This window comes from Kickxella alabastrina (genome assembly GCF_025024165.1).
Source record: "Kickxella alabastrina strain RSA 675 chromosome Unknown BX661scaffold_6, whole genome shotgun sequence".
Taxonomy (NCBI): Eukaryota; Fungi; Kickxellomycota; class Kickxellomycetes; order Kickxellales; family Kickxellaceae; genus Kickxella; species Kickxella alabastrina.
In genome coordinates, this window is record NW_026251477.1 from 473,670 (window position 1) to 489,095 (window position 15,426).

Consider the following 15,426-nt stretch of genomic DNA (forward strand, 5'->3'; position numbering starts at 1 on the left):
CAGCTTTTTTATATTGTACGCTTACGATTTGTGACATGTATGTCATGCGGCTAAACGCAGACATAACAAGCATTCAACACAATAAGCCATTCGTCACAATAAAAAATACTGGCATATAATAAAGGCGCATGAAAGTGGTTTTGTCTTTGCCATATATTGTTAAAATTAGAATATTACAATACAATTGGCGACGGACTGTTTGAAAGACCGTGCGTTGTATTGTTGGCTTCTCTCAATTTTTTGCATAGGCTTCGGATTTCATGCATGTATGTGTGTGCTTCCAATGTCAGACGCGTTGCCGAAATAAAACAAAAGGGACATGGGCTGCAAAGCGGCTGTAGACGAGACAAGGTGCTGCGGAGACAGATCATCCAGTCTGGGGTTTTCTCAAACAACACGCTCACGTATAAAACAAAGATGGTGTGCTGCATCAATCTTGGAAATTCTTTCTTCTCACATATTTCATTTCATTATCATCAACATTACTGCATTGCATTTTCATCAACTCAACCCAAACACCCGCTCAAACTCATTTACAAAAGCATTATCTAGAAATGGCCATTCCTATCAACAAGTACAGCCCGACACGCGTTGGCAGATCTGGAAGTAAGCATGGGTCAGAGTCCTCGCTGGTGCCAAGCAGCCGTGGCTACGAATCCGAGGATCCCAGCGTCAACTACTATGCAGGCGGCTACGAGAGCCAGTGGACCACGGCTGACAATACCAGGACATATGTCAACCAGAATCACTTGGCCCACAGCAGAAGCCCCACTCCTAGCTTTCTCCCGCCCCACCCTACAATTGCAAATTCCGTTGCTCACTCGGCTTCTGTCAGCAGCCAGCGGACTGTGGCTAACCACAGCACTGTCAAAATAAACGAGCCGCTCGTAGCCGAAGCTCCGCTTGGCAAAAAGGCTCGGGCTTTGCTAATTATTTTGCGCAGCATTCACACATTAACGGGGTTAATGCTGTTGTCAAGCATTGGCGGGATGCAGGCTTATATGCTGTTAAGCAAAATCAGCATACTAATCATTCCCCTATTCATTTGCAGACTGTTTTTAATGTCGGCACTTGTAGTTTTCATTCTTTGCGACTGGTCGCTACCCAAAAAGGTGCACTTCCATTTCCCAATGTACAGCAACAAGCGCTCTTGGAAGGGACTGGGGATGAGCCAGCTGGTTATTTCAATGTTTGTTCTTGGCGACAGCGCACTGATTAGCTTGGAGAAGGACAGAGAGGGAAGTCAGTTTGCGCGTATTCTGTTTCCGCTGGTCGTCACGTTCAGCAGCATGATGGTTTTGGTAGGCCTCATTTACTTTGTTCTTGGTGCCATTGGCGGAGCAAAGCTCAAACGCAGGCTGACTGGCTGCTAGTATTCTACTATAATATAAAAGGCATCCAATATGCTACTAGGTCTTCATACAATACATCCAAATAGCCTACACTGCCAATCACGCAATGTATTCCAATTTTACAGTTAATTTGTGCTTCTTTAATACCAAATTAATGTAGAATAATGCTAAATGCCATAAATGTCAATACTTTTTTAAACAGTATGCTAGACTTTTGATAAAAATTAACTGCGGACTTTGAATAATCCCCTTTATTATTGACAAACAAACAAGGATATAACGTTTGCTTTTCATCCCAAATTGTGTGGCATTGTATTATCGTTTGTAGCTTTTAATTCTCGATTTCAACGAGAAATAAATTTAAAAGAAATATTTTCATAAAGGAAGAAACATGTACAAAGCTAAGTCATTCCTTTTTAATTGGTATAGTGGTGAATAAAATAAAATAAGAGTAAAAAGCAGCAGAATTCAACAGGCCTTGCAAAAAATAGATATAATGTGAACCCAAACAGCCAATTGACCAACCTTTTTTTTTTTCTCCACTTATTTTGTTCTTCTAAATACCATCCTATTTTCATTTTATTTTCATACTTTAACAATATTTTCTACACTTCACCGGGGGTAGACGCTCACCGCACTGACGCACAAAACAAGTTACATAAAAACTAACTCAACAAAACATCATAAATAGACATGTGGCCGATAGTTATTACGTGGATGAATCGCCTCCTTATCATTGGGATAATCGTAATTTATATTGTTATGGATATATTAACTACCACGTACATCGTCGACTTTGAGGCCAACACTCAAATAGCAAAAAGAACGGTACATATTTTATGGCTTGTCTTCCTCTTGGCTCTGAGCTTTAAAGTCAAAGTAATTTATACAGGATTCGCAACCTTCAAGGACATTGCTGGGCAACTGCGAGTGTTTGGTACGGTGTATCTTTTGATAGGACCTGCGATGCTTGCTGACCCGGTACTTTATCGTATAAAAAATGGGGGTATTGAAACTGATACTTTGAGAGAGATATATAGACACAAAATTGACCAGAAGATACTCGGTGACGCATATATTGCATTGGGTGGAATATTGCTAGCATCTGGGTACTTGCAGCTTGTTGCTGGCTTTTTGTATATGGGCAAACTGATAACGGCATAATAAAAAAGCGGACATTCATTGTTGTTGCAGCTCAGCGCTTTCTCTCACTTTTTTGTACATATGCATTCCAATTTGTGTGCGAATATAAAAATAATAACTCTAGTTTTCATTGCTTTACCTTTTCAATAAAATTTAATACAGGTCATTTAAAGTAATTCAACACTTTTAAAAAATAAACCTCGCTAGCCTATGAAACTTAATATGTGCGCTTTTTTAATTACGGATTTTGAGCCGACATGTGGGTGGTGACGACGACGGGGACGATGGGAAAAATAGGTTGATTATAATTTTTTTCTCACGATGTAGGGTTTTAATCGCATCGTTAAAATCATGTTGGTAAAAAATAGAGCGTGAGAATTTCGAGCCTCACACTTTTACTGCGTTTTGTTCGCAACGTTAAAACCAAGGAAGAGAGGGGTCATGGCATAGCGACTCGAAACTTTTTTATTCTTCCAAATTTTTCTTTGCACTATTCCGCGGCATAATAATTTCAAAAACACAGAGAACCACCACTACTAGTACTAGGACTATAATTTTGAATTAAGCTAAGAAAAAAGAATATGACTATGCAGTGTAACTTTGTCTCAGTGTCGCCAGAAAGCGACTTTTCAATCCAGAACCTGCCCTTTGGCGTGTGTACCACGAGCGGTTCCGAGGCACCCCATGTAACAGTGGCGATTGGCGACTACGCACTCAACATGGCGACTCTAGCAAAGCTGGACCTGTTCCAGAGCATCAAAGGATTCGATGCAGAGTCCGTGTTCAGCAAGCCGTACCTGAACGACTACATGTCTCTCGGGCGCAGCGTCTGGCAGGCAGTCCGCCATGAGCTGCAGGACTTTCTCAGCAACACACACAATGCACTTCGCAGCCAGATATCGGCATCCGACGCATCAGTGGTGACGCCCCTGCGCGAGGTGCAGATGCACTTGCCGGCGAGAATCGGGGACTACACGGACTTTTACGCATCGCGGGAGCATGCAACCAACGTTGGAATAATGTTTCGCGGCAAGGACAATGCGCTGATGCCCAACTGGACGCATCTACCGGTTGGGTACCATGGTCGGGCATCCAGCATAGTGGTCTCGGGCACACCGCTGCACCGGCCCAATGGCCAGAAGCGGCTGGACCAAACAAAGCCCCCGGTTTTTGGGCCCTCAGCGCGGCTGGATTATGAGCTGGAGATGGCCTACTTTGTCGGACCCGGCAACAACCTGGGAACGCCGTTGACGCTGCAGCAAGCCGAGGAGTCCATTTTTGGCGCTGTTCTGATGAATGACTGGAGCGCACGCGATATCCAGGCATGGGAGTACGTGCCCTTGGGCCCCTTTTTGGGCAAAAGCTTTGGCACGACTATTTCACCCTGGGTGGTCACCATGGATGCGCTCGAGCTCTTCCGCGTGCCGCAGCCAACCCAGGAACCCAAACCCCTGCCATACCTTTGCGATGAGAGCGGCAGTCCGGCAGGGTACGACATTCACCTTGCGGTCGACATTAAGCCCAAAGAGGGAAGTGAGTTTTACCCGTTGACTCGGTCGAACCTCAAGTACATGTACTGGTCGCTCCGGCAGCAGCTCACACACCATGCTATTAACGGGTGCAATATGCGCCCGGGCGATCTCTGTGGCACTGGCACCATTAGTGGGCCTGCTGAGGAGAGCTTTGGCTCGATGCTGGAGCTCTCGTGGTCTGGGCAGAAGGATATTACCTTGGGTGATTCTGGCATCACGCGCAAGTTCATCGAGGACAATGACGTAATCCGATTTTCGGGATACTGCCAGGGCGATGGCTTCCGCGTGGGCTTTGGACAATGCGTCGGCGAAATTCTGCCTGCCAAGCGGGCATAGCGGTTTTCTCTTTATTTTTTGTAAACTGTTGAATTCAGTGGCGGCCAAGCGTCAGTAGTTGTCACAGCCAACGGGCCATTAAGAAGAGAGAAATAAAGAGAAAATGAAACAGAAGTAAATAAGCCATGTTGATGCGACTGCAGCTGCAAGTGCACCAGCATACATTGGAGAAAACCCAGCTTTGTATGGCAAGCCGAACATTGTGCATCATGGAAAAGGCCTGCTGCCGCTGAATAAGGGGGGTAGGGTTTTCAGCTGCACTCCTATTATACGCTATAATTTTTTGTCACATGCTCGCACTTCATTTTCCAAACATGAATTATAAAAAAGTTTGGAGGCTTCAAAATTGGAAGTGGAAGGTGGGGGGGGGGGGGGTTATTGCATGGAGATGCGTGCTGGCTGAGATGGCCACAGCCGAAGCCACTTGACCTTTTTTGTGACTCGCCTTTTTCTCCTTTCGAAACTTCTACTACTCCTGTTTTACTAACTATTCGAATTCGATTTTTAGACTTATTTTTTACCTGGAACTCAAAAGAAGCTTTGTATACACCCCGCTCTTCTCAACATTGTATATCCATATCCACCAGAAACTGACACTCGCACCGAGCCCGTGGCCTGCATCAGCCCTAGCACAACGACCATGAATCCCAAAACATCAAAAGACTTGTTCAGGCGATTTGCCTCGAAGGAAATGACCAAGCTCACTGTAAGTGCGAACAACCAGAACCAAAGCAAGCCTCGCTCCTTGCTAGAATAGTTGTTGTATGGTCATGGAAGCGTGTGTACATGGCTTTTTTGGCACGGGGAGCAATGATACGAAACAGTCTGTCACAAAATCTCAGCATAAATCACTAACCAAAATGGTGCCGTGAGTCACTTTAATGCCCCACTTTATTTTTGTATTTATATGAAGCACTGTGTAGCTGAGCCAATACTATACGGCGGGAAGGTACGTTTTGCTTCTCATTTGCCTGATCCTTATCAGCGTCAGCGTCGCAATCCTTATTGATAAACAGCCCAGCCGGACACACGAATTAACCCACGGGAAAAAAGGGTCGCCAGAAATTGTCGCTAAATTTGATATGCACTGACAATCCTTCCATATTTTTGCATTATTTCAAGTGTAGGCATTTGCTCAAGCACCGGAACAGCAACAGCGACGCGGGAAACACGGCGTTCCAGCTGACGGCAAACTTTTTATACCACGAGCTGCCAGTGCGGATTGGCCAGACAGTCACGGGGCTCAAGCAAAACCCTCGCCATACAACATCCGCAAGGTGCACCACTTCCGGCGCTGATGGACAATTATGCCGACGACTTTTCGCTGCTGGTCGACCGCACGCCAGCCCCCAATACGCCAGAGGCCAACGATAAATTTGTGGACACGCTGCGCAAGCTCAAAAGCAAGTACCGCACCAACATGTGGACGCTGTCGCAAGGGCTGCGGGAGCTGTCGTCGGCAATCAACGCCCATGATCCGCAGATCGTGCCCGAATTCCTGCTGCCTGACACCATGCCATCCCGGCAAAAGCGCTGCGAAAAGAGCTAACGCAGAACCACTACTACTCGTCGACGATGGCGTACCCCGATTTGTCGGCGCCAATGGCCTACCTGGCACCCAGCGGCAAGATGGAGATGACCGACCCGTCAAAGTGGTCGGCACCCCTTGGGGCCAGCGGCACGGCGGGCGCCACGGCACCGCAGCAGTGGGCACCGAACAGGGTGTGCTCAGAATTTTGCGACGAATCATCATGCAGAAACCCGAGGCTGTGGCTTAGCGACGGAACGCAGAGGTGCGCCGAAAACCAGACGCGGCGGTTCTTTGACTGGCTGTACTCGATGAACCTGGGCACGCAGCTGCTGATTGAGGACCACGTAGCCATCCATGACTACGGCCACAACTGGTGCAGATTATCCAGCCTCTGGACATCGCGAACCGCGCAGCCCACGACGCCAGCGTCATCTGTCAGCGCCATTACGGGTTCCCGGCGCCGGTCATCAAGGTTATTGCGCCAACACCCGGGGTTACTACAACGTATGTGCCGCATCACCTGTACAGCATGCTGTTTCAGCTGCTGAAGAACGCCCTGAGAGCTACCATTGAGCACCACGGCAAATATGGCCGCCGCAATATGCCCTCGATCAAACTGATCATGTCGAGTGGCGATGAGGACGTAACGTTTAAATATCCGACGAGGGCGGCGGCATCCCACTGTCGCAGGTCGACGCCATCTGGTCATATTTAAAGACAACTACGGACTTGGTCAGCGACCCCGAGTCGGCAATGCAGCAGCAGGTGGCGGAGGTTGGGTCCAAGGCAGTGAAGAACAGCGCACTTAGTTCCATCACGTTTATGAAGAGGGCCAGCGACATGCCGCTGTTTGGTGCTGGCGACGGGCTGCCGATGACACGTCAAATTGCCCGCTATTTCGGCGGTGATCTGGATCTGGTTTCGATGGAGGGAGTGGGCACAGATGCGTACTTACATCTATCGCGCTCGCGCAATGCTGCCGAGCACACATCGGATCTCAGCACTTTGCTCGAGCCCAATGTCTCTGATATCATGGGCTTTACGCAGATATTCCCTCCGCCGCTCCTTCCATTTCCACTCCGGCATTTGTGTAACTTTTTTTATTATTTATTGTATTCTCTTCTGTACATTTATCATTTTCTGCCACATCCAATCCATATGCAATGTTTTTTAACGTTGGAAAGTTAGTATAATTTATTTTTTGGACTTTTCGATTTTTTTAAACGACAGATGGATCAGACGACTCGCCCGGCGCTTTCTTGTTCTTCAGCGCGTTCATCTTCTCCATCATTTGCCCCACACCCTCCGTGCACTCATACAAATCGCGCAATGAGTCTATGCACACAGCCGGATCCTTCTGATTGTTATTCAGACACTTCTGGTACCGATCAATGACCGGCTGGCAGCTCATCCGCACCATTTTCATCATGGTCACATTCTCGTCTGTGCATTTAGTGAGTGCCTCGCGTAGAGTTGAACAGTCCACCTTCCATGTCTCACCGTGCTTGTCGACGCAATCGGCGTATGCTTTGACGTGGTCGCCGCAGTGCTTGTTAACCTCGTCTAGTGTCTGGTCCATTTGAATTTTGTGAATTTATACAATATAAGGTTCAAAAAAGTAAAACTGTAAAGAAAAATTATAGGAAAGAAAAGCCCCCTAGCAAGAAAGGTGCGCATCTCACTGTCCGTTTGATTACGATTCGGGTCTAGCCAGGGGAGAAATTAATTTATTGTGCTTGATTGTTTGCCAAATTTTAAGCACAATTAAGCAGGAAATATTAATTTGACCCAGTCACCTTGATCGGCTAAAATGAACTGCTAATTCACACATTTTTTGGCCAAGTGTTGTTACATTGTGTGTGCCGTACTCACTTGATATAAAATGTTTTTGTATACTAAAACAATCTGGATAAAATATTGGTAATTATCGCTAATTAATTCATATAAAGTCTGTGTGAGTGTACTGAATAAATTGAACTAAGTAAAGCTTAAAAATGTCTGATATGTAACTGAAAGAGCAGCCCGTGTGAACAGCGCTGTGAAGGTCTTGTTATATTTGATGTAGCCAACAATATCGGAAATGGACATTCCGCAGTAACGACATTATTAACGGCCTTGGTGCTTGAAGATGGGAAGAGAAATCCGGAATGTGGCTTGGGCACCACATGCGTTTGCCAAACAACAGCAATGAAAAGATCCTATAAATAAGGTATGTGGACGAGTGTCTACAGCCTGGCATTTCTTCCAAGGGAGAAATAATTTGTTTAATTTATATTTAAAATTTATCACTTTTAAACATTATAACATAGTTTTAACTTTGTAGCGGATTATTATATTGATTTTACATTATGATTATTGATGTCTATTGAATAAAAAATGTCCATATTTCAAATTATAATTTGTTTTTCTTGTCTTTTATCAATCTTTTTTTTATTTTACTTTCTTCTTTATATTTATTATCAATCAATGCTTTGATATATTTGATTTGAACGTTAGTGTCTACATTTTCAAACTTAAATATTACACTTTTAGTTATATTGTTGAGAGCTCCTTAGGGGGATCGCGACCCAGGCTGGTGACCCGGGCTGAGACTCGTATGCGCGCACAGATACATCGAACAGATGCAGGACATCACCCGATGTCCTGATCCAATCACATCGATTGTGAAGGCACATAGTGTTCATGATTGTACCTGTTTTTGCCAGAGAATAACATCAGCAAAAATTGATGTAATTTCGAGGTGTATTAAAATAGAATTTATTTTGCTATTTACATCTTTTTAGGTGTTTGTATACATGTGTGGCATAGGAAATGCTGTGTACATTATTATAATTCAGTTCCGGTAAATACTAAGGTGCTCCCACCATGAGGATGAGAATACCTTAGTTTTCTAATAAATATTTAATTCCCCATTTTCGCAATATTCCTTGTGGCTGCTTAGTTTGTATTTATTGGCCTTCGCTTTGGTCATACTCACAACAATATATTTTAATGTTTATCACCATATTAAGCACATATAATTAAAAATATATGTTTAATTCATTTTTATCTGAAAATGCACTGACCTGGTCTTAGCGTTGTTTTTTTGTGATATGCCTTGATTTTTGTTTTCTGGTCGCAAGCGTGATTTAATCAAGCTGTTAAATTGTTTTAATTTTGGAATTCGCGTTTTACAACTCTCAAGACGCGAAAAGTGCTGGAAAAGTGTTCACATTTGCTTTTATTCTTTTCTTTTCTATCTAACTAATAATTTGCGTCCAGAATTTGCACAATAGCACACGTCAGCATTGCATTTAACTCACACATACCCGCGCACACCTCCCTGGCCCATTCCAACAGCAACAGTCATGGCTTTAGACTACAGTGCCGATTTGCTAGATATCATGCGACAGGACCCTCTCAAATTGGCATTGACCCCATCAGCAGTCCGTGAATTTCGAATAGCAAAGTCTTTTAGCGACAACAAAGCACCGGTGACCTCCTTGGATTATGACCTGAGCGGCAAACACTGCATCACAACAAGCACAGACGAGAGCCTGCGTGTCTACGACAGCATGCGAGGGGTCCGCGAGCAGGTTCTATACAGTAAAAAATATGGGTGCAACTTGGCTCAGTTTACCAGCCAACCTGGGTACGTCGCCTATGCATCAACAAAGATTAACGACACCATCCGGTACTTGTCTTTCGAGACCAATCAATATGTGCGGTATTTTGTTGGGCACTCGGGGCTAGTGACCAGTCTGCAGAGAACTCCCGGTAGCAGTGGGCTGATGTCTGCGGCGATGGACGGCACTGTGTGTCTGTGGGACTTGGAAGTTGTTAATCCGACAAGCATGGTGAAGGTTGGTGGTAAGGATGGCGGTGTAGTTGCGGCATATGATCCGTCGGGGATGGTAGTTGCTGTGTCAGTGGGGTCGACCGAGGTGCGGTTATATGATGTGCGCGAGATTACACGAGCGCCTTTCTCTCTTGGTCTATTGCCAACATGCTCGTGCCAGAAGGACCCTTGGTTGCTGGAATTAAATTTGTTCCACCACTTGGAGACTCTTGATACTAGCAATGACAGATGGCACAAGCCGGGTATGGAGCTCACATACAGGGGAGCACGTTGCCACGCTGGCGAACACTGTTAGTGACCATTCAGGAAAAGGCAATGCCTCTGGGGCCATTGCCAAGATGTCGGGTGCTCACTTGGGCCACAATCTCACAGTCACCCCTGACGGCAAAACGGTATTGGCTGGACGCCACAATGGCAGTGTTGCGTACTGGGACATATCACACATAGCGGAGGCCATGTCCAGTGGCAGCGCTGGTCACCAAGACATTGCGCCTGGCGGTACGTTAAACGGTCGCCACGACGGTCCTGTCAGTGTATGCGCCTTTAATCCGTTGGTCATGGAGTGCATAACCGCATCGACCTCAATGGCTCTGTGGTCGCTTTAACAAACAAAAAGCTTTATAGTCATGTGAGATGCCCATACAAATGCGTTTACTTTTAATGCGGATAAATCAAATTTTGTACTTTTTTTTTGTTGCTGCGAACAAAAAGCCCCAATCCACTCGCATTTTCTTCATATTTTTACCGCCTTTACTTTATTCCGCATCAATCTAATTCGATTCAACCCACTTCGTTTCAATTTTAATTTGCTACACACTGACACAATCATGGCTAGCACTACGGGCAGCAACTCGCCAAACCTGGCCAATTCCGAGCAAATCACAGACAAGGGCAAGGGCAAATCAAAGGAGCAGCCGTTGACGGCCAGCATAACCAACAGCGGCGGTAGCAACAATTCGACCAGCAGCACATCGAAAGCCAAGAAGGACGCGCCAGCACCGCGTGAAAGCGGCATAGTTCTCAGCCCAGCAATGGTCCAGCAAATGCATAACATAATTGAAAACCATGCGGTTCTCAAGCGCGACGCAGACAACAATGTGCCGTTTACAAACCACTTGCTTGACCTGATCCCGGTCCCGTCCGAGTTCAGTTCCTCGCATATTGAGAATACGGCGCAAGCCACGTCCTACATTAACTCCGAAGCGAGCAAGATTCGCATGCACTTGGCTGTCGTGCAGCAGACTAAGGACGGGGTTGCAGATCCAGACGCAAAGAAAAGGCTGGAGAAGGAGGTGGAGGCGCTGGACAACCATATTATGATGGTGAAGGACTTTATGCGCATGTCATTCCACTCGGCTCTCTCAGGTAACCCCGTATCACAGACGTCGTTTGGGTCGAGAGACCCCCCGGCCTCGATTAGGAAACCGTCAGTGATGTCTGAAATTAGCAGGAACTCGGCCATAGTCTCGCCAGTGGTCCCGGCATCCACACCGCTGACACCACATGTGCTGGGAGCAAAGCAGAAAACAACGTCAGTAAACAGCGGCATGGCAACGCCTGTCACCAACCCTAACAGCACCCACGTGGCCTTGTCTAGCGCCCTGGCACATGTAGCGACGCAGAGCACGCGGCAGAGCGGGCCTGTGGATCTGGACGGTGGGTCGCGGATCCTATCGAAGCGCAAAATTCAAGAGCTCGTGAGCGAAATCGATCCCACCGAGCGCCTGGAGCCCGAGGTCGAGGACATTTTGTGCGATATAGCCGACGAGTTTATCGAATCGGTCACGTCGTTTGCCTGCCAGCTGGCTAAGCATCGCAAGTCGGACACACTGGAAGCCAAAGACCTGCAGCTGCACCTGGAGAGGAACTGGAACATCCGTATTCCTGGCTTTGCATCCGAGGAAATCAGATCAGTCAGGAAGACCACAGTATCGCAGTCGCATCAGGAGAAGATGAGCGCCATTGTAAACACCAAGAACTTGAGCAAATTTGACTGAATACATTTATTTTTACATCTTTTTTTGCTTTGCCTTTCTAACTATGCGCTTAGTTTCAGAGCAGCTCCCGAACGATTTGTTTCGCTTAATCTCTGGTGATGTCGCCCAGTAGTTTTGAACGACAGCATCACGCTCCGCCGCGCCAATGAGCTTTTTGATCTCGGGGAAGCTGCCTAGCATTTGTGCGGTCAACCAGATCGAATCGGGCTGGTTCTTTTCGTCGATAGCTGTCAGCGGCAATGTAGATGAGTGTCCTTCCGTGGCATTACCGCCCCTTCCGATGCGAGAGTTGGGTAATCGACCAGTTTGAACTCTGATCCGACAAACTGTTTGGCGAATCCAGGCGGCCGCCGTTGGTCAAGCGCAGGGTGTCCGAGATGGTGTAGCATGCGCCTGGCGGAATTGGCGTGGTGTTTGTGGGCGTCAGACAATCCATGTCGACCTCCTTGCGCAAAACGTGGTCGACGTCGACGGCGGAGAAAAAAGCCACACTCTGGGGCAAATCCTCCATGCCCATGCGGTAGCTGAACAGTGAGCGCACCCAAAGGTTGGATATCTGCAAGGCCAGGGCGGCCCGGTGGACATCGTGCTCGGCCACCATGTACCTGACCTCGTCGTGGACTGAGATGACAAAGCGCATGTCTATGCGGTAGAGTCGGGCGAGATAGCTCATGGAGACCAAGAGCATGTGCAGATAATCGACGCCCGAGCTCTGCACTACCCAGTTGACGCGAGACGTCATAAAACGGCTGCCGGCAATGCTTTTTTTCAGCGCATCGGTGATCGCGCAGCCGAGGACCGGCGTGCGCGGGTCGTCTGAGGTTGCAATGGCCTCGAGTTGGTTAAACATGTAGCTCTCGGAGCCGCCGTGCCAAAAGGGGCGGCCGAAAAACTTTCGGTTGCGCATGCTATTTCCCTTCGTCGACGCGTACAGGCGGTTGGCCTTTTCGAGGGCCTCTGTCTCGGTCATGTCGGGGTTGAATCGCAAAAGCAGAGTCGTCGCGTATTTGACACCGGCGCCGTAGATGCGCCCGTAGTTGAAGATCTTGGCACTGCCGCGGCCGATACCCAGGATGCGCGCAGAGTTTGAGTGGAGGTCAGTGCCGGCGGCCTTTGTGCCCTGCAAGGTCATCCACCCAAATGCCGTTGCGCCATGAGTGCGGAACTGCGAGTCACCGATGAGTGCTGATATCCAGAGCTCCTCGGAGTCAACATCAGCACCACAAAACGGAAGCCCTCGGGCAGCGTATCATGGACTTGAGCTCAGACCCCAACCGGTTCTTTTTGGCATTGGATGCGGTCGCCCAGGTGGACTCAACTGCGCGCCTGGTGATGGTGCCCATTGGAACCACCATCGGCAAAATGATGCCCAGTTCCTCACCGTCTTTCTTGGCAGGCCTAGGTCCAGCGGCTTGCCCGTGTGCGCGTCTTCGATGGTGCCATTCCACACAACAAACTGCGACTTTACCCGTTCGCGCGCACTCATCCAGTACGAGCACATAGCATTCATATCCATCGCCTGTTTGGCCATCGCGTAGGACGAGGATAACGTGCCGTCCTCGATGGCCGTCTGGTACCCCTTGGCCAGGGGGCTGCCGCAGTTTGCGTCGGGCCCGTCGGAATGCGGCACCTTAAAGTACACCCCATCAACATCCGCGACTGGGATCGACTCGTAGTCGGCATGCTCTGGGTCAGTGGGAAATGAAAGCTTGCGCATGTTTTTAAAGTTTGGCTGCCCCAGCTGGGTATCGGATGGCTTGTCCTCAAGGGATCGGTGGTAGTCGGCACTGGGCACGCGGAAAGTCCAACCGTGAGCAGATGAGTGGTACAGCGGGTATCCCAGCCACTTGAGTTTAAGCAAGTAGGGCGCGAGGCGCGAGCGTACGGTGATATGGATGCGCTTGAGCTTAGTGTCCCACAGATCGCGGTACCACTGGGGGTACCCCGGCAGCACCTGGTTGGTGTACGGTCGTGGCTCGCCGCCCTTCGCGTACGACCCGTCAACCTTGTACACGGCCCGCGTGTACTTTTGTGGGACTGCAGTCCAGTCGAGGTTCTTCAGCCAGGGGTCATCCATCGGCGACTCAGCCTTGAGCGCCTCCTCGGCCAGCTCGCGAATCTTCACGCTGACAGCGTCGGACAGTTTGGCCAGCAGTTCTTCGCTGCGCTTGACATACTCGGGCCAGGAGCGGTCCACCGGAAGATATCCCTCGATCATGGTGAGCATGCCAGCAAAGGACACAGGGTGCGGGCATTTTTTGCGGAACGCCGGGAAAACCTTGGAGTACACCCGCCAAGTGGTGTCGACGTCGCGGGCGCAGTACCCGGCAAGCTGCGCAAAGTCATTGCGCACATCCTGGATGGTGCCGTCGACAAAGACATCGCGCTTGCTCTTGTCCATGGTAATCTTGCAGTAATGCTGAGCGACCTCGCGCAGGCTGTTGAGCGAGCTGACGTCAAAGAACTTTTCTGTGTCGGCATTGAGCTGCAAATACTCCTGGTCGTTGTCCTTTTTGGCCCTGGAGTAGCGAATCCACGTTGATCTCTGTTGGTTGCATAGGCCGCCACCAGAGACGTGCAGGGACATGGTGTCGAGAATGCAATTGGTGGCCGCTTGAGCAGGCGTTCTTCTTGGATGCGCGCCCGGTCGTATCCAATGTTGTGGCCAATCACCAGGCGCGGCTGCTGCTTCTGATGCTGGCCTGGGTTCATAAGTGGGATGAGATGGCGAGGGTGTGGAGAGTCACCCGAGAGGTACGGCGAGACCCAGAAATACCAGGCGGAGACTGATGCCGCGGCGGCCATTACGGGGAAAGGCGAGTCCTGGACCACCACCTCGACGTCAAAACCAACGTTTGATCCTCAGCGTCCGGCGCTGCCACCCTCGTGTGCGATCCATCTGCGGAATACTTTGTCCACCCGGCCTGCATTATCCATTCGCTGTTCTCAGGCAACCGCGGCATCTTCTTATCCTTCACCCTTGCAAACTCGCTAGCCAGCCCCAAGTAAGGCTTAGCCACAGCCTCGCCAATGTTCATAAAATGCTCCTCTATGGTCTCCCCCTGCAGATCTGGTAGATCAAAGTCAGAGTTGTCAACGGCTCTGACTCTTTGCCGTAGATGCCCTGCATTTTCAAATGTTCCATTGATATCGCCTCTTGCTCTGGGGTGGCAAGTGGGAATTGCTGCTTTTTGAATATGTTTTGGCGGAGCTTTGGCGCCAACATGGTGATGTCTAGTTTGTTTTTGCGCTCCTGTTGTGCTAACAATATATATTGTTCATCAGTGCCTTTTTCGTTCCTCTGTGTCGGTGTGGTCGTTGAGTAGCTAGATACGTGCAGGAGGCGGGTGTTTGTGTACAGCTGCTGGTGATGATGCCGATCTGCTGGTCTGTGTGTTGTGTAGTAACTGGCAGTTCTGCCAGCTGAAACGTTCGATCCTTGTCGCCGAAGGGAGCACCGGTATAGGTTCAACATTTTTTTGTCGAATTGAATGTGAAATAAATAAATAAGGGATATTTAAATTGGCTGAGAGCAAAGGAGGGTAGAAATTAAACCACGAGTTGCCGCATCGAGCGCCGATAATTTTCTTGCTCATCTTGATCAATGGCGACAGATCACCCTGATTGTTATTATGAATATTACTTGGTGCTGCTGTCACCACAGGCAGCAGCAAAAAACATAGGCCAAGTTTAAAGT

The 15,426-nt window shown here is 48.5% G+C and overlaps 8 protein-coding genes across 8 annotated transcripts; 6 read left to right on the plus strand and 2 right to left on the minus strand.

Annotated features, from left to right (window-relative positions):
- Nucleotides 1-319: 319 nt before the first annotated feature.
- On the plus strand, nucleotides 320-1,528 carry BX661DRAFT_179682 (uncharacterized protein; the record flags this gene model as incomplete). Its single annotated transcript, XM_051535273.1, is given in 2 exon segments — nucleotides 320-404; nucleotides 418-1,528. 2 exon segments carry the CDS (start codon nucleotides 320-322, stop codon nucleotides 1,371-1,373), a joined length of 1,041 nt encoding a protein of 346 aa, XP_051393113.1. The 3' UTR covers nucleotides 1,374-1,528.
- A 379-nt stretch (nucleotides 1,529-1,907) lies between these two features.
- On the plus strand, nucleotides 1,908-2,588 carry BX661DRAFT_179683 (uncharacterized protein). Its single transcript, XM_051535274.1, has one exon. The coding sequence runs from the start codon at nucleotides 2,046-2,048 to the stop codon at nucleotides 2,514-2,516; it is 471 nt and encodes a 156-aa protein (XP_051393114.1). The 5' UTR covers nucleotides 1,908-2,045; the 3' UTR covers nucleotides 2,517-2,588.
- Nucleotides 2,589-2,922: 334 nt separating this feature from the next.
- On the plus strand, nucleotides 2,923-4,726 carry BX661DRAFT_179684 (fumarylacetoacetase). The gene is given in 2 exon segments (XM_051535275.1): nucleotides 2,923-4,453; nucleotides 4,465-4,726. The coding sequence occupies 1 exon segment, from the start codon at nucleotides 3,077-3,079 to the stop codon at nucleotides 4,361-4,363; it is 1,287 nt and encodes a 428-aa protein (XP_051393115.1). The 5' UTR covers nucleotides 2,923-3,076; the 3' UTR covers nucleotides 4,364-4,453; nucleotides 4,465-4,726.
- A 547-nt stretch (nucleotides 4,727-5,273) lies between these two features.
- Nucleotides 5,274-6,914, plus strand: BX661DRAFT_179687 (uncharacterized protein; the record flags this gene model as incomplete). The annotated part of the gene is made up of 4 exons (XM_051535276.1): nucleotides 5,274-5,849; nucleotides 5,909-6,238; nucleotides 6,274-6,537; nucleotides 6,561-6,914. Coding segments are annotated over exons 1-4 (1,137 nt in total), but the record flags the coding sequence as incomplete, so codon positions are not given.
- A 146-nt stretch (nucleotides 6,915-7,060) lies between these two features.
- On the minus strand, nucleotides 7,061-7,531 carry BX661DRAFT_179688 (uncharacterized protein). The gene has a single exon (XM_051535277.1). The coding sequence runs from the start codon at nucleotides 7,471-7,473 to the stop codon at nucleotides 7,114-7,116; it is 360 nt and encodes a 119-aa protein (XP_051393117.1). The 5' UTR covers nucleotides 7,474-7,531; the 3' UTR covers nucleotides 7,061-7,113.
- Nucleotides 7,532-9,101: 1,570 nt separating this feature from the next.
- Nucleotides 9,102-10,438, plus strand: BX661DRAFT_179689 (WD40-repeat-containing domain protein). Its single transcript, XM_051535278.1, is given in 2 exon segments — nucleotides 9,102-9,921; nucleotides 9,938-10,438. The coding sequence occupies 2 exon segments, from the start codon at nucleotides 9,242-9,244 to the stop codon at nucleotides 10,335-10,337; spliced, it is 1,080 nt and encodes a 359-aa protein (XP_051393118.1). The 5' UTR covers nucleotides 9,102-9,241; the 3' UTR covers nucleotides 10,338-10,438.
- Nucleotides 10,439-11,279: 841 nt separating this feature from the next.
- BX661DRAFT_141764 (transcription initiation factor TFIID subunit 12-like protein) lies at nucleotides 11,280-11,729 on the plus strand (the record flags this gene model as incomplete). The annotated part of the gene is made up of 1 exon (XM_051532900.1): nucleotides 11,280-11,729. One exon carries the CDS (start codon nucleotides 11,280-11,282, stop codon nucleotides 11,727-11,729), a length of 450 nt encoding a protein of 149 aa, XP_051393119.1.
- A 6-nt stretch (nucleotides 11,730-11,735) lies between these two features.
- Nucleotides 11,736-15,410, minus strand: BX661DRAFT_219193 (DNA polymerase family A-domain-containing protein; the record flags this gene model as incomplete). Its single annotated transcript, XM_051538812.1, is given in 7 exon segments — nucleotides 11,736-12,042; nucleotides 12,053-12,930; nucleotides 13,049-13,127; nucleotides 13,178-14,274; nucleotides 14,298-14,564; nucleotides 14,612-14,831; nucleotides 15,373-15,410. 7 exon segments carry the CDS (start codon nucleotides 15,408-15,410, stop codon nucleotides 11,742-11,744), a joined length of 2,880 nt encoding a protein of 959 aa, XP_051393120.1. The 3' UTR covers nucleotides 11,736-11,741.
- Between the last annotated feature and the right edge of the window lie 16 nt (nucleotides 15,411-15,426).

What these genes read in the sequence shown, in the direction of transcription:
- BX661DRAFT_179683 (XM_051535274.1), top strand. Translation starts at nt 2,046, where the DNA reads ATGTGGCCGATAGTTATTACGTGGATGAATCGCCTCCTTATCATTGGG.
- BX661DRAFT_179684 (XM_051535275.1), top strand. Translation starts at nt 3,077, where the DNA reads ATGACTATGCAGTGTAACTTTGTCTCAGTGTCGCCAGAAAGCGACTTT.
- BX661DRAFT_179688 (XM_051535277.1), bottom strand. Translation starts at nt 7,473, where the DNA reads ATGGACCAGACACTAGACGAGGTTAACAAGCACTGCGGCGACCACGTC.
- BX661DRAFT_179689 (XM_051535278.1), top strand. Translation starts at nt 9,242, where the DNA reads ATGGCTTTAGACTACAGTGCCGATTTGCTAGATATCATGCGACAGGAC.